The 22,372-nt window shown below is 40.1% G+C and overlaps 2 protein-coding genes across 2 annotated transcripts in view; one reads left to right on the top strand and one right to left on the bottom strand.

Annotated features, from left to right (window-relative positions):
• Positions 1-4,011: 4,011 nt before the first annotated feature.
• On the top strand, positions 4,012-20,330 carry rec114 (REC114 meiotic recombination protein; the record flags this gene model as incomplete). Its single annotated transcript, XM_084055417.1, has 6 exons — positions 4,012-4,104; positions 5,633-5,722; positions 9,613-9,687; positions 14,556-14,771; positions 17,753-17,833; positions 20,160-20,330. The coding sequence occupies 6 exons, from the start codon at positions 4,012-4,014 to the stop codon at positions 20,328-20,330; spliced, it is 726 nt and encodes a 241-aa protein (XP_083911543.1).
• A 205-nt stretch (positions 20,331-20,535) lies between these two features.
• LOC311057801 (neuroplastin-like) overlaps positions 20,536-22,372 on the bottom strand; it is a 57,577-nt gene continuing 55,740 nt past the window's right edge. The window contains exons 7-9 of the mRNA XM_084074897.1: positions 21,998-22,019; positions 21,830-21,908; positions 20,536-21,713 (exon numbers count right to left, since the gene is read on the bottom strand). Coding sequence (XP_083931023.1) covers positions 21,848-21,908; positions 21,998-22,019 — 83 coding nt within the window. The 3' untranslated portion in view covers positions 20,536-21,713; positions 21,830-21,847. The remainder of the gene's footprint in view (positions 21,714-21,829; positions 21,909-21,997; positions 22,020-22,372) is intronic.

Below are 22,372 nucleotides of genomic sequence, written 5' to 3'. Positions count from 1 at the left end.
TCTGGTTCATAATGACTGGACATACAAAATCTTATAACAACAGTGCATTAATCACAATAATTTGTCATTGCTCACTAGCAGTGCATTAACAGCAGCAATCAATTAAGATTCAACAGTTACAATTAGGCACCAAAATAATAAATGCATCCATCAAAAAGAAAAATAGCTCAAAAGAAAGTCATTATCAACAGTAATACAATATTAGCAATAATCAAAAGGAATACCTTCAGTAATACCATCATAATCCACCTTTACAGTCCAGATTATATTTAGCTTCATCCAGTGGATTTATAGAACACTCACATAGACCAATTATTTGTTGACCAACATTGAGACTGGATGCACAGGTGATTGTTTCATGCAATCAATTCTCAACCTGTTGTTTGTGTTGGCTAGTGCTGTGTAACCTAGCAAGACCTGACAGAATGGGTTTCATTTGCAACCAGTATGACGCTTGCAACCAGTGTGACGTCGTCTGTTAAGGGGTCTATTAGCTTTAGCTTTATAGCAGGCCTTCTGCAGTAAGCAGTATGGCCACAGCAACACCATGTGCTAATATTGTAGCAAACAGGCTGATAAGTGTTCCCAAATTATACATCTTACTTATTTCTAACGAACAAACAAAAACTAATTATTTACATTGGCAAATAGACACAACAGTTCACACAGTTTTCATGGTTTTGCACTAGCCTATTTTCTGACTAGCATCCACACAGGTATCTTGCATCTGGTTCATAATAACAGGATATCACAACATCCTGCTCCTTAGTCCTTTCAAAATAAAACACAGATGAGCTTCAGAACCAGACAGAACTCCATTGAGACACGCTGCCATCTACTGACGCAAAGTGGTACTGCACTACAGACTAGTGGACAATAAAATAAAAAATACAATAAAACATACAATGAGGGGTCAATAATAAACACTTAACATTAAGAACAAAGCTATGGCATGAGGCCAGATATGTTTCATATCGCCACATAGGCTTGTTTATAAAGTGCAGTTGCTTATTTGCCAAAATGTTAAAAATTAAAATATTTGAAAAATGGTCTTAAGTATAGGCTAATGTAAAGTATACATGATGTGAACATGTACAGTACTACATTATAGTACTACTACTACTACTACTACTACTACTAGTGCTACTACTACTAATAATAACAATGACAATAATAATTATATAAGGGTAATAATAATAATAAGTGTAATAATAATAATAAATATAGCTGCAAGCAGCGATAATATGGGGCCAGGAGAGAGAAAGAGAAATGATAATTCCTTTAACAGGTCAGTTCATGAAAGTCCTTGCGGTCTTGTTTCCAATGAGGGCCTGTGAGCAATTAGGGGTTAAGAGTCTTGCTCAGGGACAAATTTCGTTTCATCGACACATTTGCTGACCTGGCCTGGAATCGTACCTGGGTCAACCAGAGCCTCTGGCTCCCTAGGCGGGCTCACTAACCACTCAGCTATGGCCGACCCTCAGAGAGAGAGAGAGAGAGAGAGAGAGAGAGAGAGAGAGAGAGAGAGAGAGAGAGAGAGAGAGAGAGAGAGAGAGAGAGAGAGAGAGAGAGAGAGAGAGAGAGAGAGAGAGAGAGAGAGAGAGAGAGAGAGAGAGAGAGAGAATAGATTGAAGAGACAGAAACATGGAAACGGAATCGATTGAAGATAGAAACGGAATAGATTGAAGAGACAGAGACATTGAAACGGAATAGATTGAAGATAGAAACGGAATAGATTGAAGAGAGAGAGAGAGACATGGAAACGGAATAGATTGAGTCATGTTTTTTGCAATTCAACTTAAATGAGTCTGCATCAAGTGAGGCTTGAACCGGCAACCTTGCGATCATGAGGCACTCTTAGGTAGCTGCAACACTACCTATAGTGCTATAGCTTTGTCCAGGCTGATATCGTCTGTTGAGGATCACAAACTCTTGCCTTCTGTCATGACCCAAGCCCCTGTTTCACTAACACAAAGATCACTCGTTCACAAACCATTTACCAATGAAGAAATTGTACATCTCCTCAGAACCAAAACTAGTGAAAGTAGCCGATCTACAAGCTCACAAACCATTAAAAGTTGTCAGATTGTACATCGGCTATTTTCACAATGAAGTATGTTATACATTGAAAAAACATACTCTCATTGCTATCTGAAAAGTTGTGAGATTGTAGATCAGCTATTTTCACAATGAAGTATGTAAAAAACACTCAATTAAGTATTTCATGTTATCTTTAACAATTGCAAATGTATTCATTGATAGTCATGTTGTGTGAAATGCAACTTAGATGAAGTCTGCACCAAGTGAGGCTTGAACCTGTGACCTTGAGGTTGTGAGACATACACTTAAGCGGGACGCTATTGGACCAAGAGACAAACCTCTGAAAAAAGAGATCACACTGATCATACAGTTTCACGCAAATAGCTGAAAAATCCTGGGTTTAAGTGTTTTTCAAACTGCTCAAGATTGCGGACAACCTAAGGGCGGTGCTTACTGGTCAACGTGATAGATGTGTTCCTCATTAGTCAAGGCACATGTGTAAGCAGGTCTAATGGCTGTCGGCCAAACGAGGCATGACTTTTGCCTGTTTAAAGTTTCAATTTTCAAAAAATTGCTATAGCGCCCCCGTTTGACCAATTGGAGTAAGATTGGTTTCAGTGATATTTGGAATGGCCCTTTACATTTCTGCAAAGTTTCAAAGAATGGTAAGTCTGCATGTATGAGTTAGGGGCAGATGAATAATTGTCATAAAACTGCAATATTCATTGGCTCATTAAAGCTTCATTTTTTCACTTATGGAAGATATTTTGCAAACGTTTTTTGGTATAGGTCCAAAGTTCATGTGTAAAAAGTTTCGTGCAGATTACTCAAAAATCCCAGGAGGAGATAGGTTTTAACTGTTTTTCATATAATTCAAAATGGTGGGAGATCTAAAGGTCAGAGGTCAAAAGTCAGAGTGTGAAAGTTGTTCAGCATGAGGAGACGCATGTGTGCATCGAAGTTTCATGGCTGTAGGTGAAACAGGGCATGAGTTGTACCTGATCAAAGTTGGCATTTTTCAATTGAGTGCTATAGCGCCACCTTTTGACGAAAGATTGTGAGAATTATTTCTTGATCGTTTTTCATGACCATCTATCATATGGCCGAGTTTCATAAAAAGCGACTGCACGGTTCAGCCAGAACTGCCAAAAGTGGCAGAAGAAGAAGAAACGGAATAATGCGAATAACAATATGGGTCCATGCTGGAAGCCTGGCCCCATAATAATAATAATAATAATAATAATAAGTAATGTAAGGTATACATGATATGAACATGCACGGTACTTCATTATACTACTACTACTACTAATAAATACAAAAAATAAGTAGGCCCAATGTAAAGTACGGTATACATGATGTGAACATGCACAGTACATTATGACTTAATTTTATCCTTCTACTTCTTGTTTATGCCCCAAAATGAATGGATATACAGCTTTTGTAGCAATTTGGAGTAATTGTAGAAATATTAGACCTTAATTGTTGAATGTTTAAGCATGTTAAATCATGTATACTTTACTCTATTTAAAAACATTTTCCAAATTATTATTTTTTTTTACTTTTTGGAAGAAATAGGCAATTTAACACAGAGGTGCCCACTCTTCATTGGTGCATGTGCTGTGTTGTTAAAATGTTTCAAAAATACGCTATTTCAAATATTAAACTCACCCCAAGATTATTTTGAAAATAGCAGATCTACAAGCTCATGATGCCTCACATTTGTGAGCTTGTAGATCGGCCATTTTCAAATAGCTGATGTGTTGCTTGTTTCTCTCGCAGAATCTGGCAACATTGACTTCTGCTCATACTCCAGATCTTGGTCAGACAATCGGCTGTAAAACTATGCTACTTTATCAAGCTTTATGAACTAACTTTATCAAGCTCATCTCCCTCTAAAACCAAAGCAACTAAAAAGTCTTCCAGCAACAACAACAAACACATACACTTGTTTAGTTAGTTTTGTAAACAACAATGGCTACCACTGTCACTGCCAGTCTAAAATGGAGGCTTAAAAAGTTCTCACATTTCAAGCAGGTGTCTAAAAAAGAAGTGGGAAAATGGAAGGTAGGCTAGCAGCTTAACACCATCATCATTTTGGAACCAATGGTGTAAAGTAACTAAGTACATTTCCTCAAGTACTGTTGGCTACTTAAGTACAGTTTTGAGGTATCTTCGCGTATTTCCAATTTTGAGTACTTTTACTTTTACGCCACTACATCTCAGAGGCAAAATTGTACTTTTACTCCACTACAATTATATGAAAATAATATGAAAAACAATTGTGAAAATAGACGATCTACAAGCTCACAACGCCTGGCAGTGGAACCGAGTCAAACTAAATGTAACGCCTACAATTCCAAGTGCTTGTCAGGGGGGTCCCCAGTTCAAATATGATTATTTTGGGGGGTCCCCAGTTCAAATATGATTATTTTGGGGGGTCACGGCGGCACTGCAAAGTTTGGGAACCCTTGCTTTACATTACCAGCTGAACAGCAAAATAAATAAAACATATTCAACAATAATGTTACTGTTAAGTATCTAAATTAGCCTAACTGTACATACAGTATAGGGGTGCAAGTAGGACCCTTTTCACTGCAGCCATAATGACATATTAGGGTAAACACAGGTGTCTGTGAACCATTGATTGTAGTCCTACCAGGCTAGTGGTTCTCAAACGTTTTATTCTCAGGGACCCCCAAATAGTTGAGATATATATATATTTGGCCACGGACCCCCATCTGAAAATATGTTGTGCCATTTACCCCCAGAAGAGAAGGTTTATGTTAAAGACATTAAAAATTATTCAAAAATAGATCATATTTGAACTGGGGGACCCCCCAACATCATATTTGAACTGGGGGACCCCCCACCCTGACAAGCACTTGGAATGTAGGAGTTGAGGCATTACATTTAGTTTGACTCGGTTCCACAGATTATGAAAATAGCAGATCTACTCTTTCTTATATTGTTTGACAATTTGGCCAATGTTTGACCAGTTTTTATAGTAGGCCTATAGTTGGTTTATTATTTTTGATGCAGTAATGGTCTTTTCTTTTTCTTTTCTTGAGGTATTAAAAAGTCCTTAAATTGTCACTTCATTCACTGTCATCTTTGAGTAAAAGTACAACAGTATTGCATCAAAATGTACTTAAAGTACCAAAAGTAAAAGTAGCCTACTCATTATGCAGAATGTCCCATAACCCATTACCCAGTTTTCTAATGTACAAAAAATCTTTTGAAAATAGCCGATTTACAAGCTCACTGTGAGCTTGTAGATTTTCAAATGCCCGAAATGAATGTACTGTATATAGGGCTGAAGTGGTTAATGTATGTTTTGTAATAATAATAATAATCAAAATCTACAAAGTAACTAGTAACTAAAGTTTAAACAAAATTGTAGTGGAGTAAAAGTACAATATTTGCCTCTGAGATGTAGTGGAGTAAAGGTATTGAAAATTGGAACTACTCCAGTAAAGTAAAAATACCTCAAAATTGTACTTAAGTACAGTACTTAAGTAAATGTACCTAGTTACTCTCCACCACTGACCGCACACATTTGCTGAAAAGGCTGTTTTTTTCCCCTCCTCTCTAGGACTTTGAGGCTGTTGATGGCAAACCTGAACTGATGTTCAATATTGCAGAATCTGGCCATGTCTGGGTCACTCAAAGTCAGGAGCTCCTGGTAAGTAGACAGTGCTGTGTGTGTGTAATGGGTACACTTTACTTTCTTCTTTACCTTTTGATTGTCTAGCTTGAAGTGTGAAATTCTAAGAAGGTTTGCATGGCGAGGTTTTATTAATCGGTTGAGTGAAGTCAATCTGTAAAATCACAACTCAAACGAGGTAGAAAGCAGGTGACTTGCTATTTTGCTTTTACATTTTTATGTATTTATGGGTTTTTTTATTACTTAATTTCATCTGTTTTCCTAGTCTTGTACAATGACACGTAACACACATTCTGACGGGCCACAGTTTGGCTTAGAGCAGTGGTTTTCAAACCTATTGTGCTAGGTTCTCCTAGGAGTCTACCATTTTGAATAAAATGCCAAAGATCATGAACACGGCGTGCGATTGCCATGAAACATTGCACACACATACATTCCCACTAGGCCAAGGAATAATGCCATCCTACATTTTTCAAATCTGCCTCATTGTGGCGCTATAAGAGGCCAATTCACTTTTCTAGTTATACATCATACCTGCTCTGTTTGAGGTTCTGTATATTTGTTGTTTTTGGCTCGACACCTTAGCTTGCTCATTGGAGAAGTTACTTCTACAACACTATGGAAATTGCCGTTACGCCAATGCGTAATTAATTTTTTGATTATGCTGTTTTCAGGGTAAGATAGAGTCCCTGGATGGACAATGAGTCAGATTTTATGAATTCCCAAATATAATATAAAAATGTTGTTCATTGGCATGCTGGACTGGCAGCATGCACATGTAATTTGACACTGATCAGTGTATGCGAGATTAGCCGTGGAGAGACACGCACACGCACACGCACGAACGCTCAAACACAGGGGTGAAAGCAACAATCGCTGCTGCCTTCGGCCTGGCGGAGATAAAAACAAGAACAAATCACAGATCATGATTTGTGAGTTAAGAATTTCAGGCCCCAGTCAGGTTCAAACTCATTAAAATACAGTATGCAAATGATCCAATCCCAGGAAAAATTTAAGCCCTCATGTTTAGTTTAATTTCAGAAAGATTGAGGCAAAATGAACTCAAATTTTCCCCAACCGAGTCAAGCTGTACTTATGTCCTTATGTCTTGTCATGATTTTGTTCTAATCCTCCATGATGTTTGCCAGTTTATTTGGAGCAGTTACTTAGGTATCTAAATTCTAGTCATAATTTGAACCATAAAAGTATAGAGCCAGCCATACAACCTTTGTTTTTTCTTGCCCTTTCTCCTCACTGTTTTAAAAGAGAGTGGGAAGTCAGTCTGCCCTCTCTATTTGTTCCCATGTGCCTATACCATTTTCTGATATATCATATATGACGTTTGGGCCATATGGCCAGGCCCTCTCCAGCAGCAGCAGAGCCTATGCTGGCATGTGAGACATTGCTAGCAGAGGGCGGGGGGGGGGGGGGGGGGGCTACTCAGTGGCTCATTAAAGGCAGTGTGACAGGAGACACAGCTATCTTACCCGGGCCGGCGTGCCGTGCCGTGCCGTGCCATGCCGTGCCCAGCCAGCCAGACTTAAGATATCGTTGCTGTCGGGCAGAAACCTCTTATCTCCATATTCTCCAGATTATCTTTTTCCCGTCAATTAACGCCCTACGTGATCTTACTACCGCGGCACACAAAAGCATCCGCGCCGCGCTTCAAGCTTGTAGATCTGCTACGTTTTTTTGCTGTTTTTGAATTTGTGAGTTGTACATATGAGGTTTCCACCAGACAGGGACTATCCAGGTCAGAGCACAGAGAGCTTTCCACAGAGGATGACAGACAAATGCGGCGGTTCATTATAGATTGGAGCTGGGAATGCTCAGGATGTTCATACAATTATGAGAGCTTAGCCCCCATAAGCTACAACACAGATGCTGAAGGGAGGTGTGTGTGTGTGTGTGTGTGTGTGTGTGTGTGTGTGTGTGTGTGTGTGTGTGTGTGTGTGTGTGTGTGTGTGGGGGGGGGGGATAATAATAAATGAATGGGAATTAATTAATGTTATCATTGTGATCACTGCTATTGACCCTTTTGTGCTGAAGCTACAATAGGTAATAGCTGTTAAGGTTATGTACAGTAACAGATACAAAAAAGAGAATGTAATACCTGAAGAGAATTTAACACATTATAAGCGTAACATATGCAACATAACATGTGTAAGTAAGTACATCATAAAATATATATGTGGACATACAAATAATGGCTCACCCATTGGCAAGGCGGTTTTATTTGTATAGCACATTTCAACAACATATGTTTCTCTTTGTTCTGTTTCGTTTGTTCTGACATATGTAAGACTTGTAGCTTTCTTTTTTTTTTTTGCTCTTTTGTGTCAATTAATTTAAATATGAATAAGCTGGGCATAATAAGCTTCGGCTTCAGGCCAAACCTTTTCGGCCAAAAGTTATCTGGTTGACTATATTCTGTACGTTCAACATTTTTTTTTTTAAATCATGACTGAAATAAATAAACTAACTAGCTAACTAACTAACTAACAAGGTAATTCAATGTGCTTTACACAAAACATCAAGCAAAGGAAACACAATTAGGATGCATTCAAAAAAATAAGTAAAAATGTACAGATACAGTTACAGTACAGTGCAGACAAGAAAAGAAAAGAGGAAAAAAAGGAAAAATAACTCAATCAAAGACAGCGGCAAACAGAAAGGTCTTTAGTTGTGTTTTAAAAGACATACAGTAAGAGTGCCAGCAGACCTGCATTTTTTGGGGGAGTTTGTTCCAGACATGTGGTGCATAAAAACTAAATGCTGCTTCCCCACGTTTATTTGTGGTTGTAATACAATAAGAAATGCTAGGACATTGACGAGACAAGATAGTGTTCAAAACCATTCAAATCATATTTGAAAGCACACCAACAAGCAAAGACAACAAAGTAACACTTCATCAACTAACTTAAAATGACTTGTTTTGCTTCAAGAAAAACATATTTACTGTATCATGAAAGCACTGTGTGCATGCAGAGACGACGACGTAACGCCGTCCTCATGAAATGCTTCGAGACAAATTGATTCATAATGTACATTTAATAAGACTCAATGTGCTTCAGAGGGCTTCAAAGGACAGAAATACAGATAACAAACAAGGGAACAACCCAACGTGTAAGATATGAGGTCAGCGTGTGTATGTGTTAGTGTGTGTGTATGGGCATACTGTCCGTGCAGTGATGGAGGAAGTACTCACATGTTTTACTTACTGTAAGTAAAAGTATCAAATACTGCAATGTAGATATACTACCGTTTTACACGTAGAAGTCCCGTACAAAAGTATCGGCATCAAAATATAATTAAAGTACCAAAAGTAAAAGTACTTATTGTGCAGAATGTCCCATTTCACAAGTTCAAAATGTATAAAAAAATATTTTGAAAATAGCCGATCTACCAGCTCACAATGCAACGCATTGTGAGCTGGTAGATCTGCTAATTTCAAATGGACGAAATTTATATAGGGTTGAAGTGGTTAGTGTGTTTTGTAATAATATCTAAAAAGTTACCAGTAACTAAAGTTTTCATGTAATTGTCGTGGAGTAAAAGTACAATATTTTCCTCTGAGATGGAGTGGGGTAAAAGTATTAAATATTAAAAAGAAAGTAAAAAAAAAGAAAAGTACAGTACTTTAGTACTTAGTTACTTCACACCACTGCATACGTGTTAGTACAGTATACATGTGGGTACACATGCTTATCATCATCCATAACAGTGGGCCTTAGGTTACTGAGTAAATAGAGCCCCCTGCAGACAGTTTATTGTAACTTGTATTTGTTATTTTCAACTGGCCTGCTAGATACTGCAATTTTTTCCCCCAGGGATTGGAACAAGCTGTTATTTTTGATTGAGCATGCTGTTTTCATACTGATTCAGTTTATTCTCTTTTATGTACTCAGGATTCTACGTACGTGTTGCTGGGAGCCAAATTACATCCAAAATTAGACGTCCTGGTGATTAATAGTTCTGTTCAGGTAAGTACATACTGTACATGCAGTGTAGATTATCATCCAGGCATTGGTTGTTGTCCGAGCTATAGACGAACCCACAGAGCGGCAATCATAACTGCAGTGCTAAGCGGGTGCCGCTCCGCACCGCGACACCACAGCTACAGGCAGCGCTCTTTGGATTCCTCTATAGTGGCTGGGCTCTATAAGGATGTCAATGTTGCATGTTCTCCCCGTGTCCGCTAGGGTAGGTACCCTCACAAAAAACATGCAGTAATCCTGGTCTTTATACTGCCTCCCCCTGGTCAGCCAGGGATCAAATAACGTGTTCCTTCCACACGCTACGTCCTACCGGGGAAACACCCCCTTGTCAGGTGATAAGAAGCGGCCTGCTCACTCCTCATGCATTGAAGGAAGTATGAGCTCGGTTCGGGGCTCTCCCCAAGCTGGCAGAGGGAGAGTAGCGCCCAGGATTACAGCTTAGGCAGTGGCACTGGGTGAAAAAATGGGATAATTAAAAAAAAAGAAAAAAGGATGTCAATGTTGGGCCCTCGGTCCATCATCCAGTTTACAAGGTACCCGCTGGATTTTCCCAGAGGATGATTCGTACTGATTTTTTATGCCCATGTATGGAGATCTCTGTTATCAGTATATGGGCATATCGGGGGGGATTGGCGGAAAGTGGACTAAGTAATCAAATGGCAGGTGTGGGGAATGTGCCAAATCAAGCTTATAGGCTGGGGTTGCCTAGCCTGGTAAGGCCCCTCCCTCTCATTTCCATTTGATTTCAGGAAGGAGTCTGGCATGAGGGCTTATTTGGCTTTTTTTCGTCATCCACCAAGTGGACGAGCCTATCAGCGTCCTTAGCCTGGTAAAGCCCCTCCTCGCTCATCGTTTTGTGATTGACAGCAAAAGTTGGCCAATCAGGTGGCGAGTTCGAGTGAACCCGAATGTATCCGAGTGCAGCCGACCAAAATGGAACGGCAGCCATTGTTTTCTTTTCGCTATTTTCATATCTCTTTTAAAACTTCAAAACGCTCTCTAACTTATTTTTTGAGGCACGGAATTTACTTTTAAGATATCGTTCGAATAGGTACCCTCACAAAAAACATGCAGTAATCCTGGTCTCTATACTGCCTCCCCCTGGTCAGCCGGGGCGCCTGATGGAGGGGAAAGGACCTGGTTGGAATAACGTGTTCCTTCCACGTGCAAGGTCCTAACGGGGAAACTCCCCCCTGTCAGGTGGGGGAGGCATGCGTTAATCCGACAGACCTTTTCTCCGACTATGTGGCATCCGCGTGCGGTTAGGGTTAGGGTGCGGGTTTGGTTCGGGTTTAGTATTGGAAACGTCGGAGCGCTGCGCTGTCGGAGGAATGCGCTGTCGGACTAACGTACTGCACCCGTCAGGTGGTAGCTCCTCAGGCATTGAAGGAGGCACAAGCTCAGTTCGGGGCTCTCCCTAGGCTGGCAGAGGGAGAGTAGCGACCAGGATTATATAGGCAATTGGCACTGGGTGAAAAAATGGGTTACAAAATCGTGGGATAAAAAATGTAGAGAAAAAAAAAGTTGGTTTAAACCAGCTTGGCCAATCTGTTAGGCTGGTGGGTTGGGTTGGCCAGGGGAGCCAGGGACAGACTAGAATTTCTAGATATAGTTGTAATGCAGGGGCAGCAGTGGCTCAGAAGGTCGGTTCCCAGTTCAATCCCGGGCTCCCCCAGAGTTAGTGTCGAAGTGTCCTTTAGCGAGACCTTGAAACCCCTAATTTCTCCCGGTGAACAGGTTGGTGCCTTGCATGGTTTCCTCAGCCATCGGTGTGTGAATGGGTGAATGTAAATGCACCATTTATCATTTACTGGAAGTTGTGTATGGTCTTTTGACAGTGGCTGGTTCGGGAGTCGAACCGCGACACGCTGTCAGGCTGGATTACCAGCCTAGGTGCCGGTCCGGTTACACTATATTATTATTGGCCACTTAAAATCAGCCAAAAAAGTGTACAAGTTAATTTAGTTTTACCAACACTAAGGTAAAGACGTACAATTAATAACGTTGTCTCATTTCAACGGCGCTCGGGTGGCGCAGTGGTAAAGTCACTGCCCACCACCATGGAGGTTGTGGGTTCGAATCCACCATGTGGTGCATCCGGCTTTGACGAGCGTCTACACGAACACAATTGGCCCGTGTTTCAGGGGAGGGAAGCCGCCCGGGGAGGGTGATATTGGTCATTGCACGTACTCCTACGGGCTGGGGTGGCACCTGTCAGCGGGGAGTGTTGAGCGGGAGGAGTAGAACGAAGGCTCCACGTCCTCCCGGTGGGGGCTCCTCACTGGCAGGATACGACAGCAGTGACAACACAAAACATTTGCGGGGAGGAATCAATTGGCATAACGACTAAATTGGGGAGAAAAAGGGGGTAAAGATAATTGGCTACTCTAAATTTAGAAGAAAAGAAAAAAACGTCTCATTTCATCCAACATAAAGCCATAAGTTATTATGGATGGTGTACGTGGCAAACATAATGCATTTCATCAGCCGATTGGAGCATACCTGAACACATTCAGTGCTAGATAGAGAGTCGGGTGGGCAAGTGTTGGTCTCTCTTTGGCATCTGTTGACAGCAGGCCTAATGAAATTGTTTTTTGAGAATGAAAGCAAATGGGTGTATGGTGTGAAAGCATTACCATATACGAATATTTATGGTCTCAGTTGTCTAGGCCACTAACTAAGTGTGTTGATGCTTGGCAACGTACACACGTAATCTGAGTCCGAAGATGATTTCGATGTTATTAGCAGCTCCGCTGTTCTTATTGGCCCAATTGTTTTCCACATCAGTGTTAAGTAATATGTACCGTACATCATAGCACAGTGGTAGTAATCAAATTGACTCGAGTGAATGCCATGAACAGTAATGACACAATTAAACATACCTAAATGAGCAAAGGCTGATCAACGTATAAGGAAAGACTCCTGCACACGGTCTGTATCACATGCAAACAAAAATGCAAGGGGAATCACGAATCACGTTTCGGTCCAGAGACCCTCATAACAAGGTTATGCTGCTGCCGGCGTTCCATTCCAACACTACTGTAAACCAGGTGGTTTCCCTAAGTAGGACACACACCTTCAACTAATTAGTGAAATCCCCCCTGGTATGCCGTTGTTGGGTTGAACCAAAAGCTGCACCCACTCCATGGCACATGCTTAGCCCATTAAGACCGGGAAAGTATCCGTGTAATTTATTTTGGTAATACGATTTTTATAATTTCTTTGGCTATTCAAAAATAGCAGATATACAAGCTCATAGCGTGGCACCGAGTGCTTGTAGATCAGCTATTTCGCGAAAAATCGTGAAAATTTGTAAACATTTCACATTGACTACCATTGATTTCAGATTTTTTTTCAGTAAACTGCCAGAGATTTTTCAATTAAAAAACAAAAGTACTCAGGAGCCGAGATACAGAATTTTTAAGTTTTAAGTTAACAAGGAAGTGGATGGGAGTCTAAATCTTCGAAAAATCATATCTCCTTGGTCTTTGGGTCAAATTAAAAAAATAATAATTAATTAATAAATAAAAAAAACGCAGATCTGCGTTCTTGGCAGCCAAGTGATAGTATTCAAAAGAACGCAGATCTGCGTTTTTGGCAGCCAATGTGTTGTTAATGTGTATTTTTAAAAGCGTTTGAGAGAGAGCTTGTATATATATATATCTTCTATTTTTGAATAGCCAAATAAATCTTAAAATGAGTGACACAGATGCGTTCCCGGTCTTAATGGATTAGGGACCTCTGGACTAGCGGTAACAAGGAGGGTATGAAAGAGGAGGGGAGACACAGAACCACACGTTCTACCTACAGTACACACCTACAGGTCCTATACGCCATAGCCATGTGCCGTAGACCAGTGGTTCTCAAACCTTTTCCTGTCAAGGACCCCCCAATTGTTTGGCTGCGGACCCCCGCCTGAAAACATTTTGTGCCCCAGGGACCTCCAGAAGAGGCGATTTATGTAAAAACACATAAATCAAAATCATTAAAAAATGTTCCAAACATTTTCAAAAATAGCAGACAGGCTCGCAGCGCGGCAGCAAGTGATGTTATTTTCTCATTTTTTCAATGTGCATTAATTGTGAGCCTTATTGAGGAACGTAGGACTTTTTTGTCTTATCCTTTTAGCTTTAATGTCTTACTGTACCACGTGCTGTTAACATTTCTGACTAATAAAGTATTCAATCAATCAGCAAAAAAAAAAACATTGACGGGTTACTGTCTTTTATTTCTTTCACAGTCTTGAGTGGTAAACAGGAGGTTTTCCGTGTTCGCTAACCATCCACTTCAGAAGTGTCCTTGACCAGTGGTGGAAAAAGTACTCCCATTTTTTAAGTAAAAGTATCAATACTGCAATGTAGAAATACTACATTACTACAGTACGTGATTCCCCTTGTATTTTTATTTGCATGTGATGCAGACCATGTGCAGGAGTCTTTCCTTATACGTTGGTCAGCCTTTGCTCATTTAGGTATGTTTAGGTATTGTGTTCATGGCATTCAGTTTAACCACTTTAACCCTACTTCGGCTGTTTGACAATATCCGATATATACAAGCTCACAACGCGTCGCAAATGTGACGCGTTGTGATCTTGTACATCTGCTATTTTCCAAAAATCTAGAAACATTTGGGAAAATGTGGAATACTTTTTGAAACATTTTAACAATTCAAATCTTGTATGGGGGGGGGGGGTTAACCATATTTTATACTTTGGCTGTTCAAAAATTGCAGATATACAAGCTCATGAGCTTGTAGATCTGCTATTTTGGAAAAATCTTTTGGCACAACATATGTTCAGACGGTTGTCGGGCCAAAGTAACACATGGTTTTATATTGTATTTATTTGTTGCCAGGGAGAGAGCCGTATCATGAGGATGATGTTTGCTGGGAGTAGCAGGGAGGAGGCGGTGGAGCAGTGTTCCAGAGCCGTGGCCAAACTGAGGCAGTTTGTGGTCACCTCCCCTCCTCCGGTGGGGGTCCCACCACCACCACCACCAGCAGCCAGCTGCAGCCCCCCACCTCCCCCTCACCAGCCCCCCGCAGACCCCACCGCCGCTCCAGCCAAGCAGGTATCCGTCCCATCATGTCACAACTCAGCAAACCGCGATGCCTTTTATATTATTTATGTCGTTGCTGTAGGGGCAGAAACCTCGTATCTCAATATTTTAACTTTTGACAGTTTTTCCTCCCATAAATGAACGCCCTACTACACTTGATCATATACTGTAGCATGTCACACAAAAGTATACAAAAGAGCAGATCTACAAGCTCGAAACGTTTTGAGCTTGTAGATCTGCTACTTTTGCTATTTTTTTTATTTTAATCCTGAAAACTAACAGTTTCGGACATATGAGGTTTCCACCCGACGGAGACGATATTCATAATAAAACACGTTTCCCCAAATTTCACTCTGAAAATGCCCAAGGATTTTGTTACTTTATACTATAACTATAACTTCTTATAGTTACTTTAAAATACATTAGTCATAGAGCATATAGGCCAGATTTACCCCAGATATAATGATATGATTTAAAACTTGATTTGTGATTTTGCAAGATATTTCATCCTAGTCCTTGTCAATAAGATAAAAATCTAAATATCCTTGATGCTAATCGTACAATCATAATATTATTCCTGCTTTATTATGTGAATTATTAAATGTATACAATGTATCATACTATAATTCTAGTAACCGTCTTGAGTAGGTGAAGCGTAGGTGAAGCTAGCCGGTTCTCCTCAGTGGCTGGAGCAATTGCTCTGATTGTGCACACAGCCATTGACCATTACCATCTGAACTTAACTGTGAAGCCCGTTTTTCAATTTCATCAAATCTCAGCTTCTTATTAGCGCTTTTGTGTCAAAGAATGTCGCCATGGTTACGGGGCTGCCCAGCTATGGGACGAACTTCCTCCCGGGTTGCCAGATCATGTGCGCATATCCCCCCACGGATGCGTCGACCGGGTATGGTCTAGTGTAGATAAATGAGGTAATACCCAGTGGTGTAAAGTAACCAAGTGCATGTACTCAAGTACTGTACTTAAGTACAATTTTGGGGTATTTTTACTTTACTGGAGTATTCAGTAGGCTACTTTGACTTCTACTCCACTACATCTCAGAGGCAAATCTTGTACTTTTACTCCACTATTTGAAAACTTTAGCTACTAGTTACTTCATAGATTTCGATTATTATTACAAAACATACATTAACCACTTCAGCCCTATATACATTTTGGCCATTTGAAAATAGCCGATCTACAAGCTCACAATGTGTCGCGATGCGACGCATTGTGAGCTTGTAGATCTGCTATTTTCCAAAGATTTTCATACATTTGAAAACATGAAATGGGACATTCTGCATAAGGAGTACTTTTACTTTTGGTACTTTAAAAGTATAGTTCACCCAAAAAACTTATTGACATTACTAATGGAGATTTTGTAGTTTTTGTCGCATTCCGCAAGCCAATAACTTGATTACTGGCGGTCTATCCGGTAGGAGACACAAAGAGTCTCCTTTGTGTCTCCTACTGGATACATAAGCATCTTTATTATCATCATCAGGTTATTGGCTTAGGTTATCAGGTTATCGTCATGAATGGGGTGTGTAATTGATAGAAAATAAGTATTTATTTGGGGTGAACTACTCCTTTAAGTACAATTTGATGCCAATACTTTTGTACTTTTACCCAAGTCAATTTTGAATTCCGGACATTTTCTTGTAACAGAGTATTTCTACATGATGGTATTGATACTTTTACTTCAGTAAACAAATGTAGTACTTTTTCCACCACTGATAATACCATAATATCAGTTGAAAATGTATACCCTATTATTTTGAATGATGTTCCCAGTGTGATCACTAGATGGCACTGTAGACAGTAAATCCTTTGGCTTTTTCATGGAGGAGAGTGACTGTTGAGTTGAGGCAATGGCATGACCAATCACATCAAGGTATATTGTGCAACATACCATACACTATGGGCCATGAGCTGTAAGTAATACTTTGCACCTGCTGCAGCCAGAAAGATGAAATACAACTTCAGACATACAGGGATGCACACAATATAATGTAATGTAGTGTGTGTGTGTGTGTGTGTGTGTGTGTGTGTGTGTGTGTGTGTGTGTGTGTGTGTGTGTGTGTGTGTGTGTGTGTGTGTGTGTGTGTGTGTGTGCGTGCGTGCGTCAGTGGTGTAAAGTACATTTAGTCAAGTACTTTACACATTTTGATGTATTTTTACTTGGGTATTTCCAATTTTCAATACTATTACTTCTACTCCACTACATGTCAGAGGCAAATATTGTACTTTTACTCCATTACAATTATTTAAAAACTTAAGTTACTAGTTACTTTGTAGATTTTTATTTTTATTACAAAATATCCATTAACCACTTCAGCCCTATACATTTCGCCCATTTGAAAATAGCCGATCTATAAGCTCACAATGCGTCGCGATGCGACACATTGTGAGCTTGTAGATCTGCTATTTTCATAATATTTTTATACATTTGAAAACTTGAAATGGGACATTCTGCATAATTTACTTTTGATGCTTTAAGTACATTTTGATGCCAATACTTTTGTACTTTTACTCAAGTACATTCAACAGAGTACACGTGAGTACCTTTTTCCACCACTGGTGTGTGTGTGTGTGTGTGCGTGTGCGTGTGCGTGTGCGTGTGCGTGTGCGTGTGCGTGTGCGTGTGCGTGCGTGAAAAGTCTGTGCATCATCTGGAGCATTGCAATAATTCCAGTAAACCATACATCCACTGCGGACAGGTTTTTAATTTAAAGAGAGAGAGGGGTGATAAATTGGTTGTTGAACCTGAGACCGCTTTAGCAGTGGTTGCACCTTGTGACCTTTTAGCAGTGGTTGAACCGTAGTGCCCTTTAGCAAACAGACTCAGTGAAAAGGGCTTCATGGGAAGATAAAAGACCTCTGATGGAGGGATGTCTTTGAATTAATAATGAAACCATTGATTAGTCTGTTAACCCTTTTGGTGTTACACGCAGTTTACCGTGTCCTGTCTCCCTCTCCCTCTCTTGTGCTACCAGAGTGGACCAGTAGTGGGCGAAGTGGTGGACGCTGAGCCAGAGGTGGCCCAAGGGTCGCTGTCCATCAGGCATCTTGCTCAGGTATCAAAGTCATATAAGTCGGAGGGAGCCGAATGCTTCTTAGAAAAATAAAACAATGCAGAGATTAAAGCTGCACTACGTAACTTAATGGTCCTACACGCCGGATGTTTTGCATTTTTACCACTGAACTAATAGCACCTGCCGGCTTGCTCAGGGGAGAAATTGCATTTTGACCTTCAAAACAGAAATAGGATTGTGTCAAACCAGACACAGGATATAAATGTCTCAGTAGAAGAGTTATATTGTATTAACTAAATAAAAATGTATTCACTAAACAAACCTACGTAATGCAGCTTTAACCTCTCAAACCCGATGTATTATTTGACCGGGGTCCCCCAGGGCTCTCTTCTTGGTCCACTCCTTTTTTACCTTTACACCAGTGATGGAAGAAGTACTGATTATGTTAAACTATCGATACTGCAATGTAGATGTACTCTGTTACAAGTAAAAGTCCTGTATTCATTATCTACTTGAGTAAAAGTACAAAAGTATTGGCATCAAAATATATTTAAAGTACCAAAAGTAAAAGCAGTCATTATGCAGAATGTGCCATTTCACAAGTTCAAAATGTCTGAAAATCTTTTGAAAATAGCAGATCTACAAGCTCACAATGCGTCGCATCACAACGCATTGTGAGCTTGTACATAGGCAATTTTCAAATGGCCTAAATAATAGGGCTTAAGTGGTTAATGTATGTTTTGTAATGATAATCAAAATCTACAAAATAACTAGTAACTAAAGTTTTCACATAATTTTAGTGGAATAAAAGTACAATATTTGCCTCTGAGATGTAGTGGATTAGAAGTAAAGGAGTAAAAAATTGAAAATATAAAATACCTCAAAATTGAACGCAAGTACATTACTTAGTATATGCACTTTGTTACTTTCCACCACTGCGTTCTAGCAATGCTATGTTTGTATTTTACCCCCCCCCCTCTACACCAAATGTTTTCGCCAAAAATAGCCAATCTACAAGCTCTCAGCATTGCGATGCATCGTCAGCTGTAGATCTGCTATTTTTGCCGAATGTTCAGCACTTTGAATATTGAAGTCATCATTAGTGTAGTTGGATTTGCCGATAACAGCTTTACCAGTGGCGTGCACAGACATTTTGAGGGGCAGGTGCTCAAGTAAATTATACTTTTTTTTGTTTACTTGGTCTGCTCTTTTTTCCCTCTACACCTATACCTCTTTGCCAAAAATAGCCGACTGCGAGGCGTTGTGGGCTTGTAGATCTGCTATTTTTGGCTAAAGTTCTCCTCAGAAAAGGGATGCTAGGTTTCGAGTGGTTATGGTAAAAAGAAAAATCATATCACATAAAGATTTGGCGGACCCCCTGTAGTAACTCTGAGGACCCCCTAGGGGTCCCGGACCCTCTGTTGAAGACCCCTGCTGTAAACTGAAAAAAATAAAAATTAAAAAAATATTTTTTTTCAAAAGGGCACTTCTGGTCAAGAGGGCAAAGGGCAGGCGCTCTAGCAACACCTAGAGTCTATCTGTGCACGTCCCTGAGCTTTACATTTTCTGGAGATCATCTCTTTGGCATGCCTGTTTTATTGGATAGGATGGTGAAGGGTTAGAGACAGCAGGGATGAGACGCTTCACAGTTTCCAGGGCGCTTAATTGAACCCAGGATGTTGCAATTAACGAAGCAGCCACATTAAGTGGCTAAGCCACACCACCAGGGCACTAAAAGCTTGTACTGTAGCTCGCGTCGACACACACCGGCCCAGATGAGCTGTCGGCCGCCTCAGGCGTTTCAAGCGGTGGAATATTAATTGTAATAAGCATCCTCAAGTGATGCAGATTAAAAGACTAGCGGCCGGCGCTGGCTGCTAAATTAATTTACTCCAAAGTCTGAAGAGAGAGGGAGTGGTAAATTGGTTTGAAAATGATACTGTGGTCATTTTAGATTTTAGCTATATATAATTATAGCAACATAAGTTTTTTCAGAAAACTCTTAGGATTTAGAACAGTGGTTCTCAGAGATAGCAGATACGCAAGCTGATAGCACGAGTGCCGCGCTATGAGCTTGTAGATCTGCTATTTTTGAATAATAAATAGAATTTGTGCAAATCTTTGAACACGCATTAAAGCCAACATTTTTAACTAAAATCTTTGCTTCTGGGGGTCCCTGGCACAAAACATTTTCCGATGGGGCGTCCACGGCCAAATACATATAATTTTGGAGGGTCCTTGGCACTAAAAAAGTTTGAGAAGCACTGATTTAAAAGGCATCTGTAGAGTCCGGTCCTCAGGTCTTATTGCCGGTGGCGGCATCCATCCAGCCATCCATCCTCACTCACTCAGCCCTGTTCGTCCACAGAGCCTCCTGGGAGAGCGCACGCTGTCTCTGCCCGAGACGTACCGCCGCTCGTCCCCGCCACAAGGAGGCGACGACCTGGGGCCCTTCGTCCGCATGTGCCTCCTGGACCCTGCCTTCCCTGCCTACGTGGAGGAGGTGGAGCGCGAGCTGAAGAAACTCGCCCAGGACTGAGAGAAAAATCGAGTCCAGTTGGAGTTTTAAAGGTCAAATCAATGAACTAAAACTTGTTCTTTTTTTTTCATCTTCTCCCGCCTACGGATGTAAACAGGGCTACGGAGGGCTGCCTTTGAACATACTTTTTGTTCAAGAAAAAACACTGTACGAAAAAAACTACTTTTTTAATATTTTTATTCAGAAAAAATTATTGGTCTCATGTTCGAGGCTATTATATACTCAGGTCCCTCCATATGATCAGACCTATAGCGCAGGTCCACTCCCACTGCAACACACATGGACACACTGTATTGATAGACATGCAGCTACTGCAGTGTATTTCGCTATACCAGCTTTCCAAGTGATCCCACAATATTAAAGCTTGACTGAGTAAAACAAACTGCCCTCCATATATCTATTTATGAATACATATTGCATAGGATTATAGCCATGCTGTACAGTTTAAGAGAGAGAGAGAGAAAAAAATAAATACATTGGGAAATATAAAAATTATTATTATTTTTTTTTACAGATTTGCTATCATTTGAACACTCATACACACACATACAAGACATCTAAGTTACTTTGGAAATAATAATAAAAAAAGAATACACTGTATTTGTTGGAACTATTTGAACACACAGTACTGTAGTCGTTTTCTGTAATCACACTCTTGAATTAAAATACTGCCAGTCGTCGAAGCCCTTTGCTTCACAACAAAAAAAGTTCTGTTAAAAGTGAACCTCCTGTCTTAAAATCAAACATTGTTTAAATAACATGATATGCTGTACAAATTCCTCAACATTTTCAAACAATATAATATTTTTCTTCCATTTAGGATATGACTCCATAAAAAACATAGGTCATTTTTGGACAGCACAAAAAAAACTAAACAAAACCAAAAAAAGGACAAAAGAAAAAATGCTCACTCTGACATGGGGGATAACAACAGAAAATGTCTATTCTGAGTATCCTATTGCGTTAATTATCTTGCATGCATTTTACATGATATGTAATACAAAAAGGAATGACCTCGTTTGGAGGACATGATAAAATCAGTAAAGGAGACATCAACAGCACATTTAGAAAATGTGTTTACACCTTCTGTGGCGATTTTCATATATTTTTTTAAGTCTTTCTCATCATCTGGAACTCTTCATGTAAAGACTGAATAAGGCATGCTTAAGACAGCCATTTATCTTCTGTTGTTGTCGTTGTTGTTTGCCAGTGTTACGCTGATAATAGTTTCTCTCAAAAAGAGACGAGATATGCTTCGTTTTGAAAACGACCCCGGCAGGTATATCCCCCCCTCTCCTCATTCTCCTCCTCCTCCTCCTACTTCTCCTCCTCCTGCTCTGGTACCTTCATGTGTGTTCAAAATATGCCGTTTAGTCATCTCATCTGAAAAAAAAAAGTAAGGGCAGTTGAGGCAAGGTGTTACTACAATGTAGGCGTTTTTTGCAGTCTAATAAGTTGTACAGTGTTTTTCATCACCCTGCAGCGCCCGCAATACTTACTTCAACAAGTAAAATTGCTTATTTTTTATTCCTCTGGCGCATGTTTTTGTCTTTATGGTTGTTTGTGGAATTTGTTTTCCTGGTGAATAAAAAAAGATCATCATTCAGTGTTGTATTTGTCTGTAGTATCATCTGGTTTGTTCATAACGACATCCAATATATACTTACATTTGCCCAACTGGTTCGTCATCTAAAAGACAAAGAGAGGAGAGGAAAGAGAAATGGAGAAAAAAGAAAGAAAGAAAGAAAGAAGGTAGACGTAATTAATATTAGACATAGGCTAATAGGCAGCCATCAGTTTTAGCAGCAAGCCTTCTAATCTAAACCTACACTCACAAGCCAACTGAATCGCATCAGAGATACCCTTCAACTCAAAGCCTGATTTATACGTGGTTGCACAACGTCTCTCTCACCAGAAAAAAATAGCCGATCTACACTGACACAAATGCGCTGCAGTGCGACGCGTTGTGTGCTTGTAGATCGCCAATGTTTTTCCGCCGCGAGGCACTCACCGGCGTGCGACTAAGTATAAATCAGGCGTCA

The sequence above is a fragment of the Gymnoscopelus microlampas genome, assembly GCF_963454915.1.
Source record: "Gymnoscopelus microlampas genome assembly, chromosome: 1".
In the NCBI taxonomy this organism is placed as follows: Eukaryota; Metazoa; Chordata; class Actinopteri; order Myctophiformes; family Myctophidae; genus Gymnoscopelus; species Gymnoscopelus microlampas.
This window is presented reverse-complemented; position numbering and strand designations above follow the sequence as displayed.